General features: G+C 47.0%; 1 protein-coding gene across 2 annotated transcripts in view; it reads right to left on the bottom strand.

The window, feature by feature from the left end:
• CRAMP1 (cramped chromatin regulator homolog 1) overlaps window positions 1–18018 on the bottom strand; it is a 982369-nt gene that overhangs the window by 831769 nt on the left and 132582 nt on the right. For both annotated transcript variants that reach the window (XM_069210635.1, XM_069210634.1), the window contains exon 4: window positions 2097–2250. In XM_069210635.1, coding sequence (XP_069066736.1) covers window positions 2097–2250 — 154 coding nt within the window. The remainder of the gene's footprint in view (window positions 1–2096; window positions 2251–18018) is intronic.

Below are 18018 nucleotides of genomic sequence, written 5' to 3'. Positions count from 1 at the left end.
GACTGATGTGCAGCCTGTGCTCTAATCAACACAGCTAACAAGGTCCAAGCCATAAAGGCTTCTGAACCTGGCACCAACTCAGAGGCAAACAAACCTTTGTCCAAGAGACATCCAACACCTTGCTTTTCCCTTGCCAACATCAATCATGGCCATCTTGCCATTGAGCGAAATCTCAATCATGGTAGGCAGATACTCAATGCCCTCTCCGCTATTTTCCAAACCTGTATCCTTGGTACCAGGGAGTACCCCAGCAGGCTTTAGGTACTTCCTCAAAACCATAGTGTGGAAGGCTCCTGTGTCCCTCAGGGCAGGCACTTGACTCCTATTGATACTAACTTCCTGCACAAACCACATTGTATTAGGATGAATGTTCTGTAGAGAATACGGGGTCCATCTCCCAGATTTCCATAGATACTAGGTTTAATCCAACTAGGACCTCTCTGGTGCCTTCACCCACATATAATATGCTTGCTCTCACCAGTGCTGCTGGGCCAGGGTCATTCACCCTGATAATCTCTCTTCAAGTGTACCACCTTATAGCACTTGAAAAAAGTCAGCACCTTGGACTTGTATTTTCCTTGTCCTCCAGTCTCATGATGCTCCATCCTGGAAACACCATAACCATTTTTTCCAGGGCCCTACTCGAGCCTCAGGGGAATTACCGTGGCCCTTACCCTCCAAACTGGATCCAGTCTGTGGAGAGATCCACTCCCACTTTGGCTTAAACCTGTGCTGTTCTAATCCTCTGTCATCCCTGTTAGCTCACTACTTCTCGACTACCTCTCCATGGTTTGTCTGGATACATCTCTGACAAATTAGACCCATACTGCTAAAGCATGGTAGAGCACTCCTCCTTGAGTCTCTCAGTCACCATCAACTGGTTAAGGGCTCAAAGTCCTTTGCCTTATTCTCTCTCACTCAAATATACCATGGATCCAAGATTCCAACGGAACACCATCTGCTCTCCTGCAGTCTTGGAATCCTGAAGGCACCGAGCTGGCTTCAGCCCAAACTGCCTAATCAGAGTTTCCTTTATTTGTTCATAGACTGCCCGGTCTGCCCCACATGCATCCTCCCAATGAATGCTATCCCTTTCAACAGCATGCTCAGATTAAGGCAGCTGCCTCAGACACCACATTCAAGGCCTGCGCCTTACAAGTGACCGCAAAATTCACAAACCTTTCCAAGATGTCCTGGCCTTCTATATACATATGCACAACCTTGGCCACAACCTGGCCTGAACTGGAAGTAGAGTAATTTATCCAAGAAGGAAGTGACATCCTATTTTTTATCTCTCAAGGGTTACCTTTTACCTTTCCATCTCTCTTTCCTTTTCCTTCCGTTTCTTCTCCCACTCTCTGTGGAACTTAAATTAGTCTGTCTGTAGGTCTCACTCCAGTGACATAGGTAAAAAGGACATGTTCTCTCCTGTTAATCACTACATGGTATGCTGCCACCACTGCACACATGCTGCTGAACTCCTGGTAAAGGCAACAGCATTTTATCTTTATGAGGGTAGTGCTTTAAAAGTGCCGCTTCTGGTACAACAAGGATGTTAACCACGAGACAAGTACATGTCATGGCGCACACACACATGATCAGTGTTCGCCCATGACAACAAAAATCAGCATTAGGGATCCAGAAATCATTACAGTTGGAGCACTCAGAGTAGGGGTGCAAGTCAATCACTACGTGAGGGACTTTACTGTCCCAACAAATGCCCCTCTCAAATCTGAACAACCAGAATCTACTCCTAACCAGTCATTTTTGTGGTGCATTTTTTTCTTGCACTTTTTTTAGTGTGGAATAAGTACACGTGTCAAAAACTGACACGAGGACACATTTTGCACTACAATATTGCACAAAATGACGGAACAGTGTCTTGCATTGTGCCTAATTTTGACTAGATTTTGTTAAATTACGCAAAAGCAAAGATCGCAGGTTTCATACCAAGAGATTTAAGTCAGTCATCAAAAGAGAAAACTTTAGGAAATAGATATTTTAGTAGTACTGTATCCCAAAGAACTTAATGCAAAAACACAAGTGAGCGGGGGAAAATGTTATCCATCGAGGGATTTCTTTTGTACTCTACTAACCTTTGTCAAAGTCAATGTACTTGGAAATTTTGTGCCAAGTGCGGTAGTAGAAATGCCGGACCTGCTCCTTGTTCTTCACCATACTTGCTGGCTTCCCTTTCTTCTTGTACTTCAAGGCAATGTTATTTTGAATTGCTTCAAAATCTTTTCCATGCTGAAACGTATAAGGATAACAGATGAAAAGGTAAAACTAACATCCATTACTACAAAGTGCCTGGGGGCCCTCATTCTAGTTTTAATCAATCAATATACATACATATGCAATAAATATATATTTTCAGAATAGTCTGTTTTGGTATGACTAATAAAACAGCCATTAAAATACGTATAATTTTTCTTTGTGTACTCCATTAAATAAAGGGTGTTAACTATTTGCACATACATTCAGTAGAGATTCAACAAACAGGCTTAAAAGTCTGAAGGAACAGCACTATAGTGATCTTTACCCTGGCAGTAAAAAGAAGATACAAACACATTTACTCTAAACTGCATGGTTTAACAATGGGTACAGTTATATGAGACCCGTTAAGACAAAATTCAGGAGAAGATGTGGCCCACAAATCCGATCTGAAAGAGGATGTGACAATAGCGGATTGTGAAACCAAGATTTAAGAAGGTAATAATCAGAAGGCATGCGTACTGAAATGCATACCTACATAAGAGGAAAGCATGAAGGCCAATGAGACGAGAATGGGAAAAGAAGCTGGGATCCAGAGATGTGTTATCTTTGTGACAACTTGGAATGCTGTGTCAGAAAGGTGGTTTCAGAGGTCACATTCATATGGTGTGAACAGAATCAACAATAAAGTGTGTTCAACTACATGAAGGGCAGGGGAAAGAGCAGGAAAGAAACAAACTACTTATTTCACTTACTATGGTTCTCCAATGTTGGATTCTTTCATAAATTCACAAGCATACAACATTTCCCATTATTGACTTGGGAGTCTCTTGGTAAATGTCAAACAGCAGTGTCACTCTAACTAGGCAAAGGACCAGAGACACTGTCACTTTTGTAACTTAATTGCCTCAGAAAAACTACCAAACGTCATTCCATCAGAAGGAAGCACTCTCAATCCAACTCGCCATAGAGAACACCACACCTCATATTTCTTAGCACTAGCCTGAAAAGGTACACTGCACAGGTAAACCTCAAATAGGGAAAAGCATTGATCATTTCATGGTAAAAGGAAACCAATGCAGTAGTTACAAGGTAAATAGCTTGTTTCTTCTCTAGGACTGGATCTTTTATGGATTCACATGCTCGAATCAGAGTACTAAGTAGTATAACGCAACAGAACTTATTAATATACCTGCTAAGTATGCATATTTTCATAAACAGTAAAATTACAGGAACAGAGGAAGACTGCTTATCTCACAGCTCCATCTTTTGGCCTACAAGATGTGGGATTTACTCATCGGACTCATATCAATCTTCCCTTGTGGCACTACCTTGTTTTCCTGGTGGCGCCTTCCAGTCTTGATCTCCAATTAGTTCCCTCTCAGAGAGCCTGAACCACTGATCCTCCTGCTGCGTTGTTTTGCAAGTTTAAGCTACTTTGCACCTGCAGATATCACATGTCTATTTAGGATAGTTACATTTCTACTATGATTTATAAAACTGTATTATAATGCACTTGGGGTTCTGTTGTACTTGTGTTTTTTGATCTTTAATTACCATCTTCACCTGCTAACCGCTAAACTTCATATCTGTTGCATTTAACACATGATTTTCCTCATGTTCTTTGGAATATTCCACACCTCCACGTGGGACATGCGCCTTTCTGGAACCCTCCCTGCTTCCTGTATAAATAGCCCCCCCTGAACGTGCATTAGCACTTGGGCTCTTCCCAGCCCTACTCAAGCTATGTCCCCGCACTCCTCTCCTTGAACGGCCCGATCTTTCTGCGTTCCTGTCCAGCACAATTTACAGCCCTGCATTTAGCCCCCGAGTCCCCCAGAACTGTCAGCGCTCTAGTCTTCCAAGCCCTTCTGATGACTGTGTGATCCAGGCATCTGCGATGCTTACAGTGTCTTTTTTCATGACGCTACGAGTCTGTCTTCCCCCTAAGTCTACTGCACTGAGTTTCCTGTTGTCTGTGGATTCCTATTCTAGTACTGTTTTGGCCAAGCACCTTCCCCCTCAGGTTAGTGTACACTAATCCGTAGGCTAAGCCTTGTTACCAAAGACTGCTATCTTTAGATTTGTGAACACGTTTGGGATTTGGCCACATAGGGCCAGCACTCTAGATTCTTTCATTGCAGTGCTCTGGACTCTACTGTACCTAAATCGAAGGTTGCTTATGTTGTGTGTCCATTTTAGTTAGTCACTTGGGCTCATTAATAGCTTAGCTTAGAATTGCAGCCTGTGCCCTTTTATCCAGTATTCATACTCTGCATATCTGTATTCAATTTTATTCATTTTATTATGGCTTCTTTAGTGGCACTGTTTTAATTCCATTATCAACTGCTATTCTTTGAAAGAGGCATTATCAGTGCTATGTATGACATACTTTGAATCATGTTCTTGCCTCTGAATTACAAGAACAGAATGCAAGGCACAGAGAATAGTACTTTGTATTGCCAGCCACATGACTGCGTAAACAGTCCAGTGCTTAGGTACATACTGGATCTTGAGACTGGTGGCCTGAGCTTCTACCAAGGTAACAGGGGTGGGGTGTGCTTCTCATGTACTGTACAGACAGATTTGGCTTACATCTCCAAGCTCTCACTTAGGAGCTAGAGATTAGGCTTTTAGGTAGGAACTGTATATTCATGTTATGACAATACGCTGGGGTTGTTTATATTCACATCTCTAATTTTCACAATTCCGATTTTGTTGTTCCTCTGTAGCCTAATCATTGCAGTTCATGCACTTTACCATAGATTGTAGTCTTCTCACATATGTACTGAAAGTGTGTGTGTGTCTGTACTATATATATATATATATATGTGTGTGTGTGTGTGTGTGTGTGTGTAAAAGAGACTTGTATGTGTGGAGAGAAAAGGGTAAGGCTTGTTTCACTACGATTCTCCTTGAGGGTTTTTCCAGAGTCCACAAATCACCTTTACCGGTTGGGTTTTGATAAGATACTGCTAGTGAGCTGAGAGGGTTGGGCCAACAGCTGCACACTGGTGTGGGAGTGACCCATCAGTTGTGGCTATAACGCAGTGGTGACGCCATCCCAAATCCAGCACTCCTATTATGTTTCGAGTTCATATGAGAAGCTTCTCCCAAAATACTTGACGCAACTTGTGAAGAAAACACAGAAGTTTTCTTCACAAGTCAAATTAAGTATTTTGGGAGAAACCTCTTGAGTTTGAAGTTGTATACGAGTTTCAAGTTGGAATCCATATGTTCTGAGTACCAGAAAATTTCCAGTTTATTCTTTAACTTGTGTTCTGTTCTATCTCATTATACATTCATGATGAAGTATGTAAGTGTTTAAATAGTGTAAATAATTAATTGATCAGTTAGAACGGGGAACCTATGGGTAATATTGTCTCTTGTCGTTTTAGTGCATCACACTTGTATTGAAGATACAAGGTGCAGCGAGTCCCATCCCTTCTAGGTAGTGCACAAGATAGTCGCGAGCAGTTCCTCAGTGACGCTAGATCATCTTTTCTTTTTGTTCTATCCCTTTCTCCCCTTCCGCCTTGAGGCAGCGGATGGACAAAGGTATATCTCCCCTTTGTTGAGTCCCTGTTTTAAGTGGGACTGGAAGCCCAGCATCGCCCGAGGGTGGAACCAGGTGAGCCTAAGACATTACCCAACCACCAATTCTCTAGACATCTCCTTATCCAGACAGTAGTGCCTATGGAAAGTACAGTGGCTCTTCCATACTGCTACCCTGCACATTTCTGCCAATGGCACTAATTCTTAGAGTGCAGCAGTAGTGGCTGTTCACCTCCTAGAATGCAGTGTCACTGGACTACTTTCAGAGCGAAGATACTGTTCTTCCTTGTAGTTCCCTGTAGTTCATGGAGAACATGGACACAGTATTGACTGTTATTATGAGAACCTTCGAGTTCATCTATTTTTGAAGGAAACACAGTAGGTCTATTTTCATCACTGAGTTCCATGTTTTGATGTGTAGCCGTTTATCAATGTAAGACCAGTAGCCTCTGTCTTCCAAGTTTTGGAAGTGTGTGCCCCAACGATAAATGGAGGCATCCCTTAACAGACTAAAGTGATCTTGCCCTTGCAGGCAAGTTAATGATATGACTATGTTAGTACAGGACTGCCACCATGAGAGTGAGGTCTCTTCATCGAATACAATAGAGATAAGGTTGCTGAAGAATGCATTGGTCTGCAACAACTGTGTGTTCTATTCCTCTTGGAGAGAGTGCTTATGTGGACAGCAATTCAATATGAACAGTATGCAAAATGACATTATGCAGAGGCATACTGAGACAGTTTGGATTTTGCCACTTGGTTTGCTAAAGTTTGACACAGTATTCGTTCTTCCAAGGGATATACTTTCCCTATCTGATTGTACAATAAAGCTGCCAGGTATTCAGGGCGGAGGGGCAGAAAGGGCCAAAATGAATGCCCACCACCCTTCCCCACCCACCAAAGGGGAGCGACCCTTGCCCAAGGGGCCACCCCCACCAAACAAAACAATAATCCGTGGTGCCTAAGTGTTTTCTGCTCCCCTTTGGCACAGATGGGCCTAATCAAAATAGGCTGATCTGCCCATAAAAGGGGCAGAAATGGCCAGCAGTAATGTGCCCCCATGGCAAGCAGCCCTAGCCCAAGGGGCCACCCCCACCAAACAAAACACACACACAAATCCCCGGTGCCTAAGTGGTTTCTGCCCCTGGGCCTAATAAAAATAAGCCAGCAGTCAGGAAAGCAAGCTGTCATGGATGCAGACGCCAAAGGCAACTCACAGGCAGCAGGCTCAGGAGTCACAGTGAGGCCCACTCAGCACACCTGAAAAGGAGTCCCACGTTGCTGGAGCAGAAGGCAGGAGACCATGCGCTGCAGGGATGAGTGCTGGAGCTACTCTGAGCCAGATTAGCTGCAAGAGTCTCCGTGCACAGGGGTACTGTCCTGCAAAGAGAGGCAAAGACTCACCAACTCCAAAGTTGGACAGCTGGTAGAGGGGACCACTCAGGACCACCTCCTGTGTTGCAGGTTCCACTCAGAGTTGCAGGAGAGAGGACTCATGCAGCCATTCGTCATTGAAGTTGGTGCCTGCAGATGCGGGGGAGTGACTCCTTCACTCAAAGGGAGATTCCTTCTTGCTTCTTGGTGCAGACTGAAGACTTGCCGCCTCTCAGAGAATGCACAGCCGGGGAAAACTTGCAGTTGCTGGAAGGAGCCGGAGAAACGATGTTTGAGAGCCAGGTCATCGCTGGAGCTGCAGACTATAGGTTCCTGTGAAGTCCAGTTGCATTTCCAGTGTCCAGAAGTCAAAGTAAAAGTTGCAGAGAAGTCCTGCTGGAATCTTTCACATCGAATCTGAGGACCCACCCAAGAGGGAGACCCTGTATAAGAAATGGAAGGGGGATTGGTCACCAAGCAAGGTGACCACCTATAAAGAGGGGGCTGTTACGTCACCTGCCTGACCTGGCCACTCAGATGCTTCCAGAGGCCTCTGCCACCTTGGATTGAAGATGTCAGAACCAAGTGGCCACCTGGAGGAGCTCTAGCCACCACCCCTAGGGTGGTGATGGACAAGGAAGTGGTAACTCCCCTTTCTAATCTCCAGATTCGCGCCAGAGCAGGGAGTGGAGGTCCCTGAGCTGGTGTAGACTGGTTTGTGCAAGGAGGGCACCTTCAAAGCTTACCCGTGGCTTTGGAAGGCTACCCCTCCCAAACCATGTAACTCCTATTTCCAAAGGGAGCGGATGTTGCCCCCCTCTCCAAAAGGAAATGCTTTGTTCTGCCTTTCTAGGCTTCATCTGTTCAAGCAGCAGGAGGGCAGAAACCCATCTGTAGGATGGCAGCAGCACAGGCTGCCCGGGAAGACCCTACAAACTGGTAGGAGCAAAGCTGGGGGCCTCTAAGGCGCCCCCCAAGTGCATGGAATTATACAACCAATAGTGACAACAGTATTGGGGTATGATTCTGACATGTTAGATACCAAACCTGCCCAGGTTGGGAGTAACCATTGTGTAGCTGAACATAGGGAGTGACCTATGTCCAGTACATGGATAAAATAGCTTCACCACACTCATGAAGTCCAGGAGAATGGAGCTGGAGTTCGTGGGGGCACCTCTGCTTATGCAGGGGTGCCCTCACACACCGGTACTTGCACCTTACCCTCTAGGCTAGGAGAGCCAGCCATAGGGGTGACTTACAGTGACCTGGTGCAGTGACCTGTAGTGAAAAGGGTGCTGGCATCCTTTCACGCAGGCTGCAACGGCAGGCCTGCAGACACTTTGCATGCGCTCCCATGGGTGGCATAATACATGCTGCAGCCCATGGGGAACCCCTGATGCCCCAATGCCCTGGGTACCCACGTACCATATACTAGGGACTTATATGGGGGCACCAGTATACCAATTGTGGGGTGTAAAAAGTTAGAGACAACCAGTAAGCACAGTTAAAACACACTGACATCAGGCAAAAAGTGGGGGTGACCATGCCAAAAAGAGGGTACTTTCGTACAGCTATAGCCACTCAATATAACAATGTATTTTAAATGGCTTCATCCCTCATTAAGGATGATGAACTACTATTATATATCTCAAGGAAGGGACATCAATTTAAATGTTAACTATGAGAGAAATTATGAAAATAACTGAACACATACATACCACCTTGGAAATAAATGATGGCTAAACAGCTCACACCAATTTTCTAGAATCATAAATTTCAATCACCTGATCAAACACGTCACAAAAGATTCCCATGACCTATACAGCTGGACAAGATGTATAAGCAGCCCGTACACAAACTAAATAATGAGATTATCTCCAATAAAGTAAGTGCTACTATGGTGCAGAGATCATTTGACTTTAGAGACAGCTACACACATTTGCTATATGAATGTTTATTTATCTGATTTACATTGTTAATCTTTAACTAAATTATCATAGGTCTCAAAAGAGGGTTACCCAAGAGAAGAGGTGGGTGAGCCACTAAATGCTTGAGCCAGGCTAAGGCCATCTCTAAGGCCGTTTGTATGGATCTGGCTCAGCTAGAGTTCCTCTTATAACATCAAGCCCAAATACAGCCATGCTTTCATGTGGCTTTACCTCCCACCTAAGCTCTACCGTCATGTGCAAAGAATCGGAAAAAAAAGTATAAACCTTTGATGTTCAAAAAGAGATAAAGAAATACTATTTAGTGGCTGAATTGTACAATGCGAAACCAGAAAACCTGCCTTTAATCTTGGCTTCCCCGCTTCACTAAATTGCGGGACCCTAGGTAAACATTTGAACTCACAGAGCCTCCTTCTTCTTAACATATATGGAAAAACCATCAAATACCTGAGTTCAGCATGTACATAGTACAAACAAAAATATTGCCTTTAATTTAATGAATTATAATACTGCCTGATATATTAAAAAATAAACTAGGCCACACATAAGGTGCAGATGACAAATGACTTGCCTCTAAGTTCACTAACAGCATTGTTGTCAGGTTGATGGTGAGGGACAAGGATGTTTCTAAGGTCATGTTTTACAAAACAATATTACTTCTAATAATTACCTCTCAAAACAGTGATGCAATCTGACATTCTAAGGTGAAAGGCTTCTTCATATTAAAGAAATAAACATTTTTGAATTTTGAAAAGACTACATGATGCTTTTGCATAAATTACATGTAAACTATTTTCAAGGCTCAGCTAGTACACTGGCTCTTAGACCCAAACCAGACTCTTAGCTGTGCATTCAATGTTAAATTTGTTGGTCCGCCCACCTCTTCTTAAGTGTATACATAAACACAACATTGAGAGAGGTTTTTGTACTTCCTAATGCTGAACTGTGTAACAATCACAAGTATGAAATTAATTAGGCACAAGTAGCAATTACTAATATGAGGAAAGTAAATATGCAGTGCGCTTTTACCATGGAATCTAAACTGCTGTATATCACACTTACCAAAACTTAACAAAAACACGAAGAGAAAAACAGAAGCTTCAAATGAAAATCAATATTAAAATTTTACATTATATAAACACACATGCATATAAAATTTTCAGCCAATTTGAAGAATGGATTTGGTATGGTACAAAAATTTCAGTTGGTAACTTTAAATGTAATCCGTTTCCCAAGGTGTTCCATCACAGAGGAAAACAGGAGAGTGAGGGAGAATGACGGTTCTCCAATCAAGATGCCAGAGAATCTTGATTTCCTTAACGAGTAGGAAGGCTAACAATATGCAATAGCCTTTTATTGGTGCCCCAACCTGCAGCCCTTTAAAGAATACAACTACATCATAAAACATTAGAATGTTCAGTAAAAAATAAATATCCAGCACATTTAACCCTCTTCCTCTTTTAAGCTGCGAACAAAACACATCCTCTTTCTCTGCCAATCCTTATGGTTATTTTTCTGAAAAAATACAATTTCAAATTAATCTTAAAAACACAAAAAAAGCTAACAGAGCATTCACAAAGCAATTAAACTAGCACTTAAAACATGATTTTCAAAATACATGTTTCTTGTTATCATTTCTCCTCAAAAGGTGAGGAGGATGGGACAATGCTAGCCTCCATATACTTTAATGAAATCAAGATTTTTTCTGCATCTTAATTGGAGAATCGTCATTTTATTACAAGACCGGAAGCTACCATTATGCATCTTTAAAGTCATCCAATGCTACATACCTTACATTATCTACAGACCGTAAAAAAAATCGTTAAAAAGTGCTTGCGTTTGACAAATCTGCTAATTTTAAGATTTCAAACAATGATCCACCAGCCCAAAAGCCATAGCACCCCTTGAAGAAAACGCACCAAACCTTGAAAAACCCACACCAGCTTCATTCATAACCATATGTACCCATCTAGCTGATGTAGATACTGCTATATAAGGTCTGACATATAACAACGTTAACTGATCAACTCCATGCGCTCTGTACTCCAGCATCTTACTCTCAAACGTTCTCATACTATACATTACACATAACTTTTCATAGTCATGATAGAAAGGGAAGACTGATTCAGACATTCTTTTGATTCTTTTCCTAATGTCAAAATGGATACCTTCAGGAGAATACAACCTGTTCGATATTTATAAAGCTTTAGTGTCTGAAACTCTTCTAAAAGTCATTAGACAAAGTAAGCTTTCTAACTTTAAGGAAATTTGTTTAAGTGAAATGTAATCATTATCTGGCCAAGAAGTAAAAAGTTTAAAAACTAAGCTGACAAACCAGAGAGACCCATAACGAGCACTGGGAGGCCTTTTCAGTGTCACATCCTTCAGAATTCGTCTTATTAAAGGGTCAGATCCCATAGCAAATTTTACTAATGATTGACCTGCAGAAACTGCAGATCTAAAGCAATTAATTGTCGTGTATGTAAGGCCAGAGTTAAACCATTCTGCCAGATAATTGGTTATTTTGTGCACAGGAACTTCAATGGGATCAAAACCCTTTTCCGTACACCAACTACATCACTTTTTCCAAACACCTCTGTATCTTTTTCTTGTTCTTGGTGCCCAGATTCATCCAGTAATCCTTTAAAGGAAAGCCTGAATATTGGCCTGTACCCCTGAAATCTTCCAGACAAGAAGGTTAATTTTCCCCTCCAACACGAAAGGATGTTGCTGTCCGATTGAAGCCTGCAGAATCAAATCAAATCAAATCATTAACATTTATAAAGCGCGCTACTCACCCGTGCGGGTCTCAAGGCGCTAGGGGGAAGGGGGGTTACTGCTGCTCGAAGAGCCAGGTCTTGAGGAGTCTCCGGAATGCGGAGTGGTCCTGGGTGGTCCTGAGGCTGGTGGGGAGGGTGTTCCAGGTCTTGACTGCCAGGTAGGAGAAAGACCTCACACCCGCCGTGGAGCGGCGGATGCGAGGAACGGCAGCGAGCGCGAGGCCGGTGGAACGGGGAGACGGGTGGGGGCGTAGAAGCTGAGGCGTCGATTGAGGTATTCAGGTCCCTTGTCGTGGAGGGCTTTGTGTGCGTGGGTGAGAAGTCGGAAGGTGATCCTTTTGCTGACTGGGAGCCAATGCAGGTGTCTCAGGTGTGCGGAGATGTGGCTGTTGCGGGGTACGTCGAGGATGAGGCGGGCGGAGGCGTTTTGGATACGTTGCAGACGTTTTTGGAGTTTTGCGGTGGTCCTAGCATAAAGGGTGTTGCCGTAGTCCAGGCGGCTAGTGACTAGGGTGTGGGTCACGGTTTTTCTGGTGTCGGTGGGGATCCAGCGGAAGATCTTGCGGAGCATGCGGAGGGTGAGGAAGCAGGAGGAGGACACGGCGTTGACTTGTTTGGTCATGGTGAGAAGAGGGTCCAAGATGAAGCCGAGGTTGCGGGCGTGGTCTGAGGGGGTCGGTGCGGTGCCAAGGGCCGTGGGCCACCAGGAGTCGTCCCATGCGGTCGGGGTGTTGCTGAGGATGAGGACTTCCGTTTTGTCTGAGTTCAGTTTTAGACGGCTGAGCCTCATCCAATCTGCGACGTCCTTCATGCCGTCTTGTAGGTTGGTCTTAGCACTGGCGGGGTCCTTGGTGAGGGAAAGTATAAGTTGAGTGTCGTCGGCGTAGGAGGTGATGATGATGTTGTGCTTGCGTACGATGTCGGCGAGGGGGCTCATGTAGACATTGAAGAGTGTCTGGCTGAGCGAGGAGCCTTGAGGGACGCCGCAGATGATCTCGGTGGGGTCTGAGCAAAAAGGTGGGAGGTAGACTCTTTGAGAGCGGTTGGAGAGGAAGGAGGCGATCCAGTCCAGGGCCTGGCCTTCGATCCCGGTGGAGCGGAGGCAGGTTTTTAGGGTGCGGTGACAGACGGTGTGGATCGAGTTCATGGTGGTTTTGGTCTCTTCAGTGTTGATGTGGGTCCAGGCGTTGAGGGTGATGGCAGGGGGTGTGGGTTCGGTGTTGCTTGGCTGGGTCTGGTGTCCGAAGCTGTTGTGGAGGTCGGTGATCTTGCGATGAAAGAATGGGGCGAGGGAGTTGCACAGGTCTTGTGAGGGCGTGATGGCGTTGGAGAACTCTTTAACGATGCTGAAGAGTTCTCTGCTGTTGTGGCTGTTTTTGTCCAGTCTGTCGGTGAAGAAATTCCTTTTGGCTGCGCGGATCAGGTGGTGGTGTTCGCGGGACGCGTTCTTGAGGGCGGTCATGTTGTCAGTGGTGTGGTCCTTGCGCCAGGCTTTCTCAAGGGCGCGACAGGTTTTCTTCGATTCCTTAAGGGTGTCAGAGAACCAGAGAGGTTTTTTGGTGTTGGCCTGTCGATGCGTGCGTCTGAGGGGAGCAAGGTTGTCTGCGCAGTTGGTGATCCAGTTCGTGAGGCTGAGGGCTGCGTCGTGGGGTCGGTGGTGAGGGTAGGTTGGTTGACGGTGAGCGCGGAGAAGAGCTGTTCTTCGGGGATTTTGTTCCACTGTCGACGAGGGATGGGTTGAGTGCGGAGGTGGCGGGTCTCGCGTCGGAATGTGAAGTGGACACAGCTGTGGTCGGTCCAGTGTAGAGCGGAGGCGTGGCTGGAGGAGACGTGTTTGCTGGCGGAGAAGATGGGGTCAAGCGTGTGTCCTGCGATGTGGGTGGGGGTGTTCACCAGTTGCTTGAGGCCGAGGTTGTCGAGCAGGGCGGTGGTGTTGGGGTCGTTGTGTTCCAGATGGAAGTTGAGGTCGCCTAGGAGGATGTAGTCCGGCGAGGCGAGGGTGTGCGGGGAGACGAAGTCGGTGATGGAGTCGCTGAAAGGGGCGCGCGGTCCGGGGGGGGGCGGGGGGGCGGTAGATGAGGGATCCTCTGAGGGTGGTCCTGGGGTCGGTGCGAATCTGGAAATGCAGGTGTTCTGCAGCGAGGGGGGTGTCTTCGGTGGAGGTGGTGACGCTGATGGAGTCTTTGAAGACTATGGCGATTCCTCCTCCTACTTGGTTGGTGCGGTCTTTCCTGGAAATCTTGTAGCCTTCGGGGATGGCTATGGCGATGTCTGGGGCCGAAGAGGCGTTCATCCAGGTCTCAGTGATGAAGGCGAAGTCCGGTGCTGTGGAGTCCAGGAGGTCCTAGAGTTCAACGGCGTGCTTGTGGACGGATCGAGCGTTGACCAGGATGCATTTGAGGTGGTTGATGGCGCGTGGGCTGGTGGTCATGGTAGTTGCGTGGTGGAAGATACGTTTGCAGGAGTGGCAGGCGAAAGGTCCATGGGTACGTTTTGGGTTAGCTTGGAAGGAGGTGTTGGAGCGTCCTGGGTTGAGGGCGTGGCGGGTGGTGGGTGGTGGGGTCGGAGCGGAGCAGAGGGGTTAGGGAGTGCTGAGGACCAGGGGTCGTGGCGCTGGGCGCAGACGGGCTGGCGCGCCCGCTGCATGGTCGCGCAGCGGCCGCCATAAGAGGGAGGGGGGGGGGGGGGGTCAGCTGGGGGTGAATGGGAGCTGGGGGGCGGGGGCGTGCAGGAGGTGGCGGCGGGAAAACGGAGGGAGGGGGGACAGGTAGAGGGGAGAAGAGCTGGGGAGGGGGGGTTAAGGGTGGTGGGGGGTGAGTTTTAGGAAGTTTAGGAGTTTAGGGAGAGAGATAGGAGTAAGGTTGGGAAGATAGGGGAGGGGGGGTTGTAGAGGTGGGTGAGAGGTAGAGTGAAAGGATAGGAAGATAGGGGTGGTAACAGAGGGGGTGGCGAGTGGGGGGAAGATAGAGAGATAGGTAGATAGGAGGAGGTGGTGAGTGAGGGAGACAGAGAGAGAGAGAGGAAGATAGAGATGGGGGTAGATAGGGATGATAGAGAGGGGGAGAGACGAGTCAGGGGCGGGAAGAACCAGGGAGTAGGTAGCAGTTAGCTCTGTTGGGAAACAGAGCTAACAGAGGAAGAGGAGCGGGGAGCAGGAGGGAAAGAAGAGAACAGGAGGAACAGAAGACAGAAGAACAGAAGACCGAAGACAGAAGACCACAGAAGAAGAGGAGCCGAATACACAGAAGACAGAAGGCCACAGAAGAAGCTACAGAAGAAGAGCAGCGCAGAGGACAGAAAAGTACAGATGAAGGTGAAGAAGAGGAGCGCAGAAGACAGAAGAATACAGATGAAGGTGAAGAAGAGGAGCACAGAAGACAGAAGAATACAGATGAAGGTGAAGAAGAAGAGGGGCGGCGAGCAGCAGAGGAAGGAGCCAAGAAGAGGGACAGAGAAGAGGAGGCACACGCGGGTCGCGGTGCAGAGGAGAGGGAGAGAAGCACACAGATGAAGAGAGAAGACGGGGAGCAGGAGGGAAAGAAGAGTACAGAAGAAGACTACAGAAGGAGAGCGCAGAGGAAGAACAGAGAAGAAGAAAAGAAGCAGGAGAGAGGGTGAGTAGCGCGGGGCAGGGCGAGGGGCTGGGAGGTGGGGGAGTACTTACTGCGAGGTAGCTGGGCTTGCTGGGAGGTCTCAGGAACCTGGGCTGGAGGAGCTGCAGCGGCAGGAGGAGCTACCACTGTCGCGCAGCGGCCGCCATAAGAGGGAGGTGGGGGGGAGGGGTCAGCTGGGGGGCGGGGCGTGCAGGAGGTGGCGGCGGGAAAGCAGAGGGAGGGTGGGACAGGTAGAGGGGAGAAGAGCTGGGGGAGGGGGGTTAAGGGTGGTGGGGGGTGAGTTTTAGGAAGTTTAGGAGTTTAGGAAGAGATACTCCATGCATCAGGAATAAACAGAGGTACTGTGACTGCAAGTTCCATAACCACAGGGGAAACAAACTTGTGACTTCCACAAGGGGGTTATCAGAATAATGTTGTGAGCTTCTAACTTTACCTTTCTCAAAACTCTCTGTATCTTGGCAAAAGTGGGAAAGGCATAAGAAAATTAGTTAGTTACCTGCAACTGCAGTATTGGTATCTTTCATAGATTCACATGCTTTAAAAATCATTCCCCATCGAAGTGGGAGTACCAGTGTAACTTAATAAAGTGTATATATATATATATATATATATATATATATACATATATATATATATATATATATATATATATACACACACACACACACACAGAGTCCAAGGGTTCAGCTTAGAGGTAAGATAGTGGCAAAAAGAGATAATACTAATGCTCTATTTTGTGGTAGTGTGGTCGAGCAGTAGGCTTATCAAAGGAGTAGTGTTAAGCATTTGTTGTACACACACAAGCAATAAATGAGGAACACACACTCAGACAATTCCAGGCCAATAGGTTTTTGTACAGAAAAATATATTTTCTTACTTTATTTTAAAAACCACAGGTTCAAGATTTACATGTAATACTTCAAGTGAAAGGTATTGCAGGTAGGTATTTTAGAAACTTTGAATAATCAAAATAGCATACACCGTTTTCACATAAATCACATATAGCTATTTTAAAACTAGACAGTGCAATTTTCAACAGTTCCTAGGGGGAGTAAGAGTTTGTTAGTTTTTGCAGGTAAGTAAACCACCTACGGGGTTCAAGTTTGGGTCCAAGGTAGCCCACCGTTGGGGGTTCAGAGCAACCCCAAAATTACCACACCAGCAGCTCAGGGCCGGTCAGGTGCAGAGGTCAAAGTGGTGCCCAAAATGCATAGGCTTCAATGGAGAAGGGTGTGCCCCAGTTCCAGTCTGCCAGCAGGTAAGGACCCGCGTCTTCGGAGGGCAGACCAGGGGGGTTTTGTAGGGCACCGGGGGGGACACAAGTCCACACAGAAAGTACTCCCTCAGCAGCACGGGGGTGGCCGGGTGCATTGTGCAAACAAGCGTCGGGTTTGTAGTTGAAATCAATGGGAGACCAAGGGGTCTCTTCAGCGATGCAGGCAGGCAAGGGGGGGGGGGGGGGCTCCTCAGGGTAGCCACCACCTGGGCAAGGGAGAGGGCCTCCTGGGGGTCACTCCTGCACTGGAGTTCGGATCCTTCAGGTCCTGGGGGCTGCAGGTGCAGAGTCTTTACCAGGCGTCGGGATCTGAGGAACAGGCAGTCGCGGTCAGGGGGGGGCCTCGGGATTCCCTCTGCAGGCGTTGCTGTGGGGGCTCAGGGGGGGCAACTCTGGCTACTCACGGTCTCGCAGTCGCCGGGGAGTCCTCCCTGAAGTGATTGTTCTCCACAAGTCGAGCCGGGGGCGTCGGGTGCAGAGTAGCAAGTCTCACGCTTCCGGCGGGAAACGCAAGTTGTTTTAAAGTTGCTCCTTTGTTACAAAGTTGCAGTCTTTGGGTGAACAGAGCCGCTGTCCTCAGGACTTCTTGGTCCTTCTAGAGCAGGGCAGTCCTCTGAGGATTCAGAGGTCGCTGGTCCCTGGGGAAAGCGTTGCTGGAGCAGTGTCTTTAGAAGTGGGGAGGCAGGCCGGTAGAGCTGGAGCCAAAGCAGTTGGTGTCTCCGTCTTCTCTGCAGGGTTTTTCAGCTTAGCAGTCCTCTTCTTAGGTTGCAGGAATCTGAGTTCCTAGGTTCTGGGGAGCCCTTAAATACTAAATTTAAGGGCGTGTTTAGGTCTGGGGGGTTAGTAGCCAATGGCTTCTAGCCCCGAGAGTGGGTACACCCTCTTTGTGCCTCCTCCCAAGGGGAGGGGGTCACATTCCTATCCCTATTGGGGGAATCCTCCATCTGCAAGATGGAGGATTTCTAAAAGTCAGAGTCACCTCAGCTCAGGACACCTTAGGGGCTGTCCTGACTGGCCAGTGACTCTTCCTTGTTTTTCTCATTATCTCCTCTGGCCTTGCTGCCAAAAGTGGGGCCGTGGCCGGAGGGGGCGGGCAACTCCACTAGCTGGAATGCCCTGGGGTGCTGTAACAAAGGGGGTGAGCCTTTGAGGCTCACCGCCAGGTGTTACAGTTCCTGCAGGGGGAGGTGATAAGCATCTCCACCCAGTACAGGCTTTGTTACTAGCCACAGAGTGACAAAGGCACTCTCCCCATGTGG

The sequence above is a fragment of the Pleurodeles waltl genome, chromosome 10 (assembly GCF_031143425.1).
Source record: "Pleurodeles waltl isolate 20211129_DDA chromosome 10, aPleWal1.hap1.20221129, whole genome shotgun sequence".
In the NCBI taxonomy this organism is placed as follows: Eukaryota; Metazoa; Chordata; class Amphibia; order Caudata; family Salamandridae; genus Pleurodeles; species Pleurodeles waltl.
This window is presented reverse-complemented; position numbering and strand designations above follow the sequence as displayed.